The 13,598-nt window shown below is 37.6% G+C and overlaps 1 protein-coding gene across 1 annotated transcript; it reads right to left on the reverse strand.

Moving 5' to 3' along the window:
* Window positions 1-5,353: 5,353 nt before the first annotated feature.
* LOC117466889 (uncharacterized) lies at window positions 5,354-9,758 on the reverse strand. Its single transcript, XM_034110378.1, has 15 exons — window positions 9,717-9,758; window positions 9,395-9,627; window positions 9,029-9,204; window positions 8,859-8,952; window positions 8,605-8,734; window positions 8,165-8,382; window positions 8,040-8,073; window positions 7,887-7,970; window positions 7,726-7,817; window positions 7,240-7,357; window positions 7,032-7,136; window positions 6,716-6,880; window positions 6,298-6,480; window positions 6,125-6,233; window positions 5,354-5,480 (listed from the first exon to the last, which is right to left on the reverse strand). The coding sequence occupies exons 6-15, from the start codon at window positions 8,285-8,287 to the stop codon at window positions 5,354-5,356; spliced, it is 1,140 nt and encodes a 379-aa protein (XP_033966269.1). The 5' UTR covers window positions 8,288-8,382; window positions 8,605-8,734; window positions 8,859-8,952; window positions 9,029-9,204; window positions 9,395-9,627; window positions 9,717-9,758.
* Between the last annotated feature and the right edge of the window lie 3,840 nt (window positions 9,759-13,598).

A 13,598-nucleotide genomic window follows, 5' to 3' on the forward strand; every position in this document is an offset into this window, starting at 1 on the left:
AAAGGTAATTGTCACTTGTGATTTTAATATGTCTTGGGCTTTTATTGTGAATTTAGATATTTCCCTGATGAGAAGACCTTTTGACAAACTGTAAGAAATGCCGCCAAAACTGAATACGTGACGTGGATCATAAATATATTAGCAATTAAACAACATCTTCCATTTCTTTTCACACAATACGTCTCCTTGCAGTACCAACACTAATTCGGCTGACTTTTATATTTGATCCAATTGGTAGATAGGTTATATTCACACCATAATGGTGCACAGCTAGAAAGGGATTTTTTAGTAGTTTTTAAAGATATTATTTACTACCTTTCCAACTCCTCATGCAGTTGACTGTTACAGGTCTATACAGGTTCATGGTACAATGCATAAGCTTCACACCGAGAGACTGAAACTGTATTTTCCTTTACCGTTCTGTTTTAATTTCACAATAAAGTTAATAGTCATATTATATTTGATATTATTATGTTTTATAAACTACACCACTGTTTTTTTAACCCGCACCGCCTAGTGGTTAATGCACGTTATTGAATGTTGTTGTTGAATACGTTTTATTTGATGAAAACATTTAAATATTAAGAGTAGCCTATACAAAATAGGGGGAAAGTAGAAGGCATGATAGAAATATAGAATAGAAAATATCAAGAAGATACTGTAGTGATCTCTACAATAAAACAGTTTAGTGCAGGACGTCCAAAGATATTAACAGGAGGATGTGCAAAACAGAAAAACTAATAAGGCTTTATTTAAACATTAAAGAATACTTTAAGTTAAGGTCTTCTTTTGAATAAGAAAAAAACGTTGGTACTTAACGTCCAATATATTGCTTAGTTTATTTTGGCACTTGACAATCACCATCTCTGAATTTGACTCAAATCAAATCAAGTTTTATTTATATAGCACATTCATAAACGATTTGTGGTCGAGCCAAAGTGCTGTACATATAATAAAAATAGCCTACAGTAGAGACACTTTACAGCAAATACAACAGCACAGATTGTTCAGAATATCAGTATGAGTGAAAAACGACACCCTCTATCCTTAGACCCTCACATCGTACAAGGAAAAACTTCCAGAGAAAACCCCACAGTTTAAGGGGAAATGGGAGAAACCTCAGGGAGAGCAACAGAGGAGGGATCCCTCTCCCAGGACGGACAGACATGCAATAGATGCCGTGTGTAAATCGAAGAGATAATACATTTTACAGCATATAGACCGAGTGTTAGGAAATGCATGTGTCTGTAATAAGAAGATGAATCCACGAGGATGTCAGCTACAATCCTGTGGAAGCCATCAAGAAAGCAGCATGACGAGACCCGAGGCAGGACCGCAGAGACAGGTTCAGCCACGACCCGAAGTCCACGACTTAATCCAGAACTCAGGATAGAGGATCCAGGACACAGGTCTACAGCAAGAGGATCAGCCTCGACTCCGGATCCCGGCGTAGATATAGATACAAAACAAGAAAAAATATTTGTCTGGGTTAATCGGAAGAAGAGAATACACAGACACAGACAGAGAGGGGAAAGGTCATTGGATAAAAGTTATTCTCAGGTGTAACTAAAGTCTGATTTAAGGGTTGTTTATATTTCACATCATTAATCAGAATCTGCAAAGTAACTAAAATAAATGTAGTGGAGTAAAAATACCATGCAGGTTAACCTCTGAATTGTAGTGGAGTAGAACAAAGTTTCCCAACTTGGGATCAATAAAGTATATCTTATCTTATCTTAAGATGATCGATGGTTCCTGCCATATTTGCAAAATGTGCCTCTGAACCTTGACAAGTGCATGTTTCAGGCTGATCAATGAACAACAGGAGGGGTCACAGACATAAGACCAGCTGTTAAATAAAGCTCTTCTGACCTGTGGGTATATTAATGCTGCCCATTATGGACACAAGCAATTTTCACCCATTTATTAATTATATGTTTTAAATTTGATAACACCACTGTGTTTCGTATCCCCTAAACATCCAGGGTGTACACAGTTTAATGCTGGCAACTTCTAATTGTGGGAAATACGAAAACGTCTTATAAAGAGACGTGCCATAGAACATGTTGCGAAACACACAATAGCCAGCATGTGTAGTTCTGGGGAGTCTGCCGTGGTTCCATTCCATTTCAAAGAGCTGTTTGACGCTCAGCGTAACCTTGTCACACTGCCACTCCAATATCCAATCACAGGGCTTGATGACTAACCACGGGGTTTGTAAAGCAAGGCGGATGTTGTAGTCCCAAACGATAGCTGGGGATTCTGGGTAGTGTATTGTCTTCGGAAACTGTAGTGTCTTAACTCCGAAAAAAACAATTTGTTTCTCTGAATCGAAGGTTAAAAACTAGGGCTGTCAGTCGATTAAAATATTTAATCGCGATTAATCGCATGATTGTCCATAGTTAATCACGATTAATCGCAAATTAATCGCACATTTTGTATCTGTTCTAAATGTACCTTAGAGGAATATTTTTAAAGTTTTTAATACTCCTATCAACATATGAGTGGACAAATATGCTTTATGCTAATGTTTATTATCATTTGAACAATGACAAATATTCTCATGAATATTAAACAACAACCTCTGAACATTACAAATATTAGCCTCAATTCAACCTGGAACCTCTCTCATACAATACAAATGGTGTGTGTGTGTGTGTGTGTGTGTGTGTGTGTGTGTGTGTGTGTGTGTGTGTGTGTGTGTGTGTGTGTGTGTGTGTGTGTGTGTGTGTGTGTGTGTGTGTGTGTGTGTGTGTGTGTGTGTGTGTGTGTGTGTGTGTGTGTGTGTGTGTGTGTGTGTGCGTGCGTGCGTGCGTGCGTGCGTGCGTGCGTGCGTGTGTGTGTGTGTGTGTGTGTGTGTGTGTGTGTGTGTGTTGGATCGTTGGAGCTATGTGCGCTGCAATCATGTTGCTGCAATCATGTTGCTGCAATCATGAGTGTGCTCACTTCTCCTACAATGTCCCGCTGTCTGGCTTCCTGCATCAAGTCAAGTGCTCGGTGCAGTTGTGGCGAAATGTCGCTCCTCTGTTTTCATTTAAACAGCTCCTTATATCCGTTAGCGCAGCTAGCTAGCACCAGATTCTAACAACAACAACAATGCACTTAAGGTCTCTCTCTTGCTCGCTCGGGCCACATTACACACACCCTCCCGGTCCTCCCGATGGCCAGTCGGTGCCTGCCGGTGAGCGTGGAAGTGTGGTCTGCCACAAGCGGGCGGCAAGAGCGGGGCTGTCAGCAGATGGTATTTTAAACTCGATGCGCTCTGAAACTACGGGGCGGCCGAGGAAAAAAAATACACATGCGTTAATCGCGTTAAAATAATTAGTGGCGTTAAAAAAAAATTGCGTTAACGCGTTATTAACGCGTTAACTTGACAGCCCTATTAAAAACACCAAAGCATTGTACACAATTTAAACCAATCAATAGTGTTTAATTAACAAGGATAAAGTGATGTTTTTTAGTGGATGAGTAATGCAGATATCACTGTATAATCATTTGACAGTGAGGGGAATATATCCGGTTTTATTATGAAAACCTTGTGACCGAAAAAACTGTTTTCACCCACGCTAACTTTACATGGAAGCTGCATACACGTTCTCCTGGCGAGACCTCAAATTATCTTCGTAACATCTATTAAACTATAGATCCTACAAATCGACTGGACGTGGATTCTACGTGTACAATATACACTTCTCGCCAGAAATCGAATCAAAAAGCATTTTAATGGCCAAACTATTCCACAATTTAGGATTTTCCAGAGAGGGTTATTTGTGAATAAACGTCCCTCCGGAGCGTTTGCAATGAACCAACCCTGTCTCCTAAAAATTACGTTCCCACAGAACTAATCTGCATTCTCAAATACGTTTAGCAAGAAACGTATTTTCTCCCACGTTACGTTCATTATGAACGTATCTCAAATACGTTTATTTTCTACATATCTTCTAGAAACATGTTTTCTCCCACCTTACGTTTCTTATGAACGTATCTTAAATACGTTTGTTTTCTACATATCTTCTAGAAACGTATTTTCTCCCACCTTACTTTTCTTATGAACGTATCTTAAATACGTTTGTTTTCTACATATATTTGCCATTTATTGTCTTGCTTATAATAATGATAATAGAAATGTAATAATATCTTTTTAGAGCAAACTTATTTTCGGGCTGGCGGCTCACTGTTACGTTTACCAAATCCATTATTATGCTGGTTAATGGGTAAATAATCACAATATTGTTTGTAGTCGTGTCATGCTGCATTCTCAATTACGTTCAGAAAGAAACGTATTTTCTCCCACGTTACGTTAATTATGAACGTATCTCAAATACGTTTATTTTCTACATATCTTCTAGAAACATGTTTTCTCCCACCCCTTACGTTTCTTATGAACGTATCTTAAATACGTTTGTTTTCTACATATCTTCTAGAAACCTATTTTCTCTCAGTAACGTTTGTTATGAACGTATCTCAAATACGTTTATGTTCTATATATTTGCCATTTATTGTCTTGCTTATAATAATGATAATAGTAATTTGTTAATATCATTTTGGAGCAAACTTATTTCCGGGCTGGCGGCTCCCTGTTCAGTTTACCAAATCCGTTATTATGCTGCTTGATGGGTAAATAACCGCCATATTGTTTGTAGTCGTGTCATGAGTTTAACTACACACTTTAAATTGTTATCATCCAAACAGCCTCTTGCGCTGGTACATTAAGGCACTGTGGCTTATTCAAAACCATTACATGTATTCTAACGTGAATTACATGCCAGGGAATATTTTTCATTTTCAACCGGAAGTACGTCACTTCACTGTCTTCTTCGTCACTTTTACGGTCCAGACAATGCATGGCTCAGCCTAACAGTCTGAACAGCGACCCCAGGTGTGTCTGCATTGGAATTACATCTTCATTACTGAAGGAAAATACTTGACCTCGAGTTTGTTAACTAATGCAGTTGGCTTTCTTTAATGGTTAACATATTGCTATGAGTTATATCTGAAGCAAATGATGTTTCTGAAGATGTGTAGTCAATGCCACCCTTCAATGTAGCAGACATGTGAACTCTCATTACAGAAACAGCCTTCTCCAAACAAACCTTCACCATTTTAGAGAAATAATTCTGCTGTTAAAGGATATACTATGTAAACAATAGCAATACTTATTCTGACAGAAGATCAAAACGAATACATAATCAAACAGTGTGCTTTTATTCAGTCATAATGTTTACACCAACAACAAACAAACCATTACACTTTACTATGCACATTTTTGCCTGGAACATCAACCTTTAACTTTTAACCTGTCAAGATCGGAAAGTCGGCCGAGGACGTCGGCACCCTAGTGTAGTGGAAGAGGCTAATCTTGCTTCTCATCATCAGAGGAGTCAGTGTCATCAAGGGTGAGACAGACCTCCGCATCCCACACTTCCTCCTCTCCTTCATGGTCTTCCTCCTGTAGGGCAGCGGGGTCCTCCAAAACATTCCTGCATGTAAAAGCATTACTTACTGTCATGGTTAGTATCCAGGTTCTTAGTCTGGACTGACAGCATTGGAAAGTTTCACATTAGACACATCTAAATTGTTTAAATACCTTCGAGGTGACATTAAGGAATGTTGAGGTAAACATTGCATTAACTTGCATAAATGTAAAAGTAAAAACATATCAAGAGTACTAAAATCTTCATCTAATGTTCTGTACGTGTTGGACCTGATATATATATAGTAAGTAAGTATGTACAATTAACTCAGTGTATATACTGTATATGGTCTGTTTGTTTTATGTTGTAGAGTCTGGTATGGAGTATTTATGTCCTGTACCAGAAAAAGTTCAATACATTTAAAAATGTCAATAAATAGTTGGCAGTCTGTCTACAGACATTTGATGGATTATCAAGAATATTCTTTCAGTCGTATATATACAAGCAATAGTGAAGGATATCTACATATAAGAATACACATATGTAACATCAATGTTGGTTTATATTGATGTGAAGTTATTAATGTGACATTGTTTCCATTCAATCTATATGCGCATCATGTGTAGATAGATTGCAATCAATCAATCATCAATTAATTCTACTCAAAACAAGAACTAAATTCAGCGTATTTCTCCCAAATAAATACTCACCTGTATGTGCTGGAGGCCTCCTCCTTTTGTTTCTCCATCTCCTGGAGCCTTTTTTTCAATAAATCCTTCAGCCCCTCATATGCTTCCAAGGCCATGGCAAAAGGACAGCCTAAAAGGAGGAAAGGGTTAATATTATATCGATAGTGATCATTATATTCCAGTGAAATACCTACTCTGTTTACACAGGTCCTTCTCAATCTGCTGGATCTCTCTTTGCACAGCTCTGGAAGATCCTGTCAGGTAGCGGCAATGGTTCTTCATCTCTTTGATGAGAATCCCATCCTCTTCTCGAAGTCGAGAGAGCAGCATGACTTTGTCAAAGGCCATTTTTTTTGTCTCGAGGGGGACTGTGGATGCTATAACGAAGTGATTATGTTGAGTTTTTTTAACAGTAATGAAAACAAACTTCCATCGTTGTTAATAAATTAAAACTTATATTACTCCTTAAGAACAAGTGACAAAATAGCATATGGAAAATTGTGTGGAAGATTTAAATAGACTGCATGACTGATCATGTCAAACAAAAACAGTATAAAAAACAGCAAAGATATAAAAAGACCCGCTTTGTTAAGTGCAGAAAAATGCATGTACCAGAATCCCATGGCCAAATAGGGAAGTCTTGACTTAGGACTGCATCTGCTGTATCAACAGCCTCTGTGTCTGGCACAAGGTTGTTGTAAACTGCAATCGCCTCCTCCAGTTTCCGCTTGTTCTTTGCAATGATATCCCGTTTGGGCTTGCGGTCTTTGTTATTGTCTATAAATGACAGGAAGTGCAAACGTAAAAAATATCAAAATAATTTGTTCTCTTACTCCGAACATGCCACAAATGACTGTAACCGTGAAAGTGACAAGAGAAGCGTTATTTCAAAAATAATACAATAACAATAATAATAATATTAACACACCTATGGTTCTGTACAGCTCAATTTTCCGCTGTTTGATTTTGAGGGCGAGGCCCTCCATGACCCGCTGCAGCCCCTGTTGATCCTGGCAGTTGGTGGATTTTGGACCTTAATGTAAACATTCAATTGTCAATTAACACAATTTCCTTAAATGTAAACTGTCAACAAACAGTTGACAGTTAATATTTTGTAGCTACAGGAAAAATCTTACTTGATGCAGCCCACTCCTCAACCTCCTTCACCCACTGCTTCATTCCCTCCTCTGTTGTCTGCAGTTTTGTTTGCAGGGTTTGAATGTCCTTGTCCTTTTCATCAGTCCTTTTGTTGGTCTGAAAATGTTATACATTACATTTGTATCATTGTCAGAAAACAACACCTACCACTAGTGTTTTCTTTGTCACTAAAGTAGGCTGTTCAATTTGAGTTGTTATAGTAGCAGTTAGAAGTTTCAGCCTCAATTAAAAGTGAACAGATACTTTCGGTCATCAATGAACACATTCACTTAACGAGGACATCAAAGCATCAAAAAGAGTTTGACGGACATCAGTGCATGACCGTCAAAACATTTTCACTGAGCTGTTGTCGAGCAACCGAATATATTTAGTCTATGTTTAAGAAAAGAGTTGCAGCCAAAACGTATGCACATTGTTGTATTGTATATTGGGGAAAAAGCTATTAAATTACATGACAAATGTACCTTCACATATCGTTGAGACAGGTATCTGTGCAAGTTCTGCTTCTTCCTCAAGTTCCATCCACGAGCATGTATCGTTATCATGTCAGTACGTCCTGAAACATATTGTTTTACTTTTTAGAATTGTACTTGAGCCACAATATGATGTTAAAACAACTACTCACTTGCTTTGGACATGTATTGTTTGGTCGTTGCCACACGAGAGAGGTATGAATTGACAGCCTCCACTTCCTCTCCAACTGTCAAACCTAGAGCAATTTGAAACGGACACTTAACTTTTTTTTTTTTATTACCGAAAGAATATCATTGTAACATACCTGCCCCTTCCTGGTTGCGACCACTCCACTCCACCTGAGAATAACCAACAATAAATTGAATTATGTCAGTTTAGACATTAAAATACCCTATTAACCAAAAACGATAAAAAACATTACATTTATACCTCGCATTTTGTCGAGTGACCTTTCGCATGCATCACTGACAGAAATGGCCGCATTTGCAGGACATACTGCAGTTCTGGAAAGGACTCAACTACCCTCTGTATATATGGGTAGTATTTACACATGACGTCAGTGCAAACAAACTCAATCTTGTGTTCTTTTCCAAGATCTTGGATCTAGAGAGGGTAGGCAAAGATTTCCCCACGAAACATGTTGAGGCCTGCAACCAAAACAAAGATAGATTTCTTTGAAAAGGGTTTATTTCATTACTATATTAATGGATATTCTAAAAAATACAAAGATAAGTTATTACTGTCATGAAAGTGCATACTTACTTGTGAATCATAACTGGTATTCAAATATTTAAAGACCATTTTAGTATGGCATTTTTGTAAGTACAACAAATATGTAAATGGATTTCAATTAAAATACGTTATTTTACCACTAAATAGAATGCAGTGTCTGCAGACAGATGTCATCATTCCCTCTTCATCCAGTCTAGCCTCTGACTTTCTGGTAGCCTCCCTGCCTGCTTTGAAGTTGGATTTACCGCAGGATGGGCGTCCAGGTGCCTATTGAAAAAAGCATTACAATAGACATTCCAAGTAATTACATCTCATGCATTTTACATCATACAAAACAACGATAACTTTAGCACATAGAACATGCTATGAGACAAGTCACAGTAAAACTCACAGGTTTTACTTTGTCTCGAATCCTTTGCACAAATCCTTCAACATCTGTGTCTTTGGCAATGAAAGTTCCTTCAAAGTATGGGCATTCGACCGCCCTATGAAGAAAAAAGCATTTGATTGGGGAATATAGTATATAAAGATAATAGCGCATTTTGCTTTCTTGCTACTTACCCCTGACGATTGAAGCGATACATTTTTCTGTTGCCGTCCAGAGACACTGCGACCATGTCATCACCACAGGCAGGACATGAGAAATGGTCATCTCCAAGAAGTTTATCAATTTCGTGCCGGCAATATGTCCATTCCAAGAAACTTCTTTGGAAATTGTCACCAGATGTTATCCCAGCCTAATATGTAGGAATTCATAATGAAATGCTAGATACATGTCAACATGCAAATACTATAAAGCATGGATTAAGTATAATATTTCTTTATCTTTCCTCCAAGTCCTTTTGCAAATTATTGCACAAATTCACTTTATCTGCCAAATCTAAAATACAATACACAATTTGTATAATGTATCAAAATGTGCATTACCCTGCCAGCACGAACTGAGCGACTTTCCAGCATTCGAATGAAAGCGTGTCTACTCAGACCAGGTGCACTGATTTTGAGATCTTCATATGTGGCAAAAAGATCGATGGAAAAAACTGTTTGGAATTCAATTGTTCCAGGCCAGTATCCATTTGAGATCAAATCGTTGATCTGTGGTGTCCACTGGCAGTGGCAGTTCTCACAGGTCAGCAGAGGAACAGAGAGGTCATAACGACCTGTTGGGACAAGCACCAAGTCAAATCAAAGTCACAATAAAGCTAAGAAAATGTATTTGTACTTTTACAAATGTTCAAAGATATGTTACCATTTATGTTGATGAAGATTACTTTTTGCCCACCACTCAATGACACATTGTCTGCATTGCAGCTGCAGATGGCAGGAGACGAACTATGTAAAACAGAAAGGGATAATGGTTACTTCTACTGGGCAAGTGCAGGTATATCACACATTATGATGGGATTGAAAAGTCATTTTAGTCAAAGGGTCGATGCAGTATATACCTTCTTTACACGGTGATGGCTGACCACTAGCATCTTCAGTGATAATATCAGTAGGAGGAAGAGCTTTGTAACTATCTCCTACAAATAGGCATCTGTTATGCAAACTGTACTTCCGATGTACAGTTAAGTCACATTTGGGGCACAACAAGGGTTGTGGAAGGCAGTCTGTGCATCTTTAGCTTTGCACAGTTGACAAAGACCCTTCGGGATCTTTCCTGCCTCAAGCATGGCTTCAAGAAGCTGAGGTCTTGCTTTCCGCCATCTTTCATCAGATAAAGCCTGGCGTACTGTCCATGTTCGACCAGATGAGGCTTCTGTGGAATTTGAACATCCGGCAACATCCTCCTCAACTGCATCAACCATCTTTTGCAGTTCCTGTATATGAAGGTCTTGGGAAATGAGGATACCAGGTGTAAGCAAGACAGAATAGATGGTAAAGAAAGCCTCAAGAGTCAGAAAACAACTTAAAATGTCAGGTGGTTATTACAATTGATTGTGTTTACATGGGCATGAATAACCCGTTTATAATAGGGTTATTAGAGTATGCTGTTTATGTGTTTGCACATGTGAACACAATATTGCCTCATAAATGTGTTATTCATGTCCATGTAAACAAACTAATTGAGTGAGATTAAAAACTGTAATGTCATGTTCACCAAATTATTTTTAAGGAACAATACAATTGCTCAAAATTAAGTTTTATCAATGTACTTGCAAAATGTCTTTCAGAAATATATTAGTGTTCAATTTATGAAATTATAATTAAACTAAATATATTGTGATGTACACTGAAGTGAGTAAGTATGAGTTTATTAAATGGATATGGTGGCATAACTATTTTGATATAGAATCTTACCAATCATATTGTGGGTCTGTTGCACCTCAGAGGTGACTGTGCCTGCATATCAAAACATAGAGGGAATTCATCATTACTACATTTGACTTAAACTGTGACCGTTGACTCAATATTGCATCCCTATTTTCCATGTTCATTTAGCACTATACGAATAATTTTCATTGCAATACATGTAGTACTTAATTTAAAATACTCTCAAAGTGACACATGTGCCAGGTACATACGGCTCCATACTCACATGCAAAACACCTAAAAAAAGGACAAACTGTAGCAAAATGTTGACACTGATCAAAGAGCTTACCTTCTGTCCTATCTGCAACATGTTCTGCAGAAATATTTGGTAACTGCGACTGACCAGTTCTCTTCTGACGTTTGGCGTGCACTAGGAAGACAAGAATAGTAATTAAAGAATTACATTTTCAAAAAAGAAACAACAGAAAAACACAGATGCAACAGTATGATCTGGCTTAACATACGTTTTGAAGAACTGCGACTCTTTAGAATCAGCCGCCCAAATTGGTCTCTTTTTCTCCATTTTACTGCAGGCTGACGGTCCTATTTAGCATGGTAATACAAAGAAGAGAGTTAAAGAGAAGTATCCATACATTTAAATGGAACATTAAACTGTGCTGAATACTGAAACTAAGTTAATTATTTCGTCATTATATAGACCATTACGTAGAGATGTCCATGGACATAGTATACTATTTTCCCTTTAGATTAAACTTTTTTGTTTCCTGTATCCAACACAAATACAGTTGGAATATACAACTGTATTGGTGAAATTAATAGGATGTTTGCAGATGTGAATAGGTTTACTTTTGGCATTTGTTAATCTCTATTAGACAAAGTGGACATTTGTAGTAGATGTTTTTGGACAAAGATTGCTGGAAAGTTACAAGTTACGGCATGTGTATACTGTACTGTGTGTGTGCAGGGGTTACAATAAAAGCTAGTTAGAGCAGTACTGTACATTCAGACACAACACAACGGATTTAAAAGCATTGATTAAAACATCATTGATGACATATTACATAAAGTACCTGCTGCATAAACCCAAGAATGTATCTTATAAACAATCAATTCAAGGATTACTTAACCTCTTTAGCTTGTAGTTTTTCACCCAGTTTAGCTTTAACTTTGTCGATTTCTTCCTTGTCTTCATCAGTATCAGATTCATCCCAGTTTAGAGAGGTCCTTCGAGGTGCCTGTCGCCCAGCCATGGTTTCGTTGAGGAAGACACAAATCAAGCTTGGTCTGTGGTATCTGTTGGTAGCACAAACAGAAACTGCATTTCAAACAATTGTATTATTAGTATGTTTGTACAAAGTAAAACAAAACAAAAAAGATAAATCTAACGGTAAAAACATTATGTTTCCTTTCTCTTTTCGTTAACTTTACCTTGAACAATATAACAGGTAGGTTAGCTTCAAAGACAACACATTTAATGCTGATTACACCGTCCTTTAACGTTGGTTTGAATGACAGAATTGTTAACATACATACTTACTTCTGATAAAGACAGTTCGGAATATATCCAAGAAGATAAACCGCTAAAATATTGCTTCTACAGTCCGATTCACCTCCAACGGGGCGGGAACCTTCAGAATCAGGATGAGGAAATACGTCACGCGTGTATAACGTAGTAACCATAGCAATCCGACATACGTACAGTGTACACTCCTGATAAGTAATAATACAACTATGGATTGTTTTCCCCCTGAAACCTCTGACTAAATATGTTTATTTTCTGGGCATATGTAGCCCGGTTTTTTCACACATAATTTGCATAGAATTGTCTTTTAACCCTTTGATACACAACATGGGTCAAAAGTGATCCGAGTGAGTTTTAATTGTAATTATCTTTACAACAAATTACTTTGATATCTTGTGAAATATAACAGTAGGCCTACATAAAATGTGAACATTACTTGACCATCCATTACTAGTGAGGGAGATACTTCATGTCTATGTCGAAATCAACCCGGCATCACGGCAAGAACATTTGACGATTTGCCATGCTGTCACGATTTCGTCCCTTCAAAAGTGACAGTTACACGGTATTGTTAACCCATGTTAACCAGTGGAGAAATACCCGGAAATGCCAAGCAAATGCTACCCCGACGGACGGTTGTTATTGTCAATATTTAGATAATAATGATTTATTTTGTAATAGTCACACTCGACTACGCCGATTATCTTGTTGCCCCAGCTGGTCGACACCTCTTTTAGCAGAAACAAAGGCTACCTACATCAATGTATTACATCGATGTTAATCCATGCGTGTTGGGTGTGGATGTGGAATTAACGGACGTGACATTGTGAGATTGCGTTGCCAGGCAACAGCTTCGGTTCATGTTAATTTACAACCGTAGTTATATTTAAAAACATGTTATATTAGAAGGCCTCACAAAATAGTTGAATGTACATTTAAATGTAAATGTGAAGGAATGTGTGTATAACAAAATACATCCGTCATTAACAATACCGGAAACAGATTTAGGCCTACGCAAGATCCTCAGCTCGATGATTGGATGGGATTTGGTGTTTATACGATGTGAAATCCAAAAACATTTAAAAAAAATAAAATAATAATTTATTCCGAGTGTGCTTGCTTTTCTCCTTGAAAGTCATCACACAACGGCATTGTAATACACGGTTCGGCTGCATTAAATATTACATATCTGCCGTAGTTCTCTATTTATTATAGCCCTGATGAGAACACTTAGACAAACAGGAACAATTGCCGCCAAAACTGAAAACGTGACGTGGATCATAAATATATAAGCAATTAAACAACATCTTACATTTCTTTCCACACAATACGTCT

Source organism: Pseudochaenichthys georgianus, chromosome 21 (genome assembly GCF_902827115.2).
Source record: "Pseudochaenichthys georgianus chromosome 21, fPseGeo1.2, whole genome shotgun sequence".
Classification (NCBI taxonomy): domain Eukaryota; kingdom Metazoa; phylum Chordata; class Actinopteri; order Perciformes; family Channichthyidae; genus Pseudochaenichthys; species Pseudochaenichthys georgianus.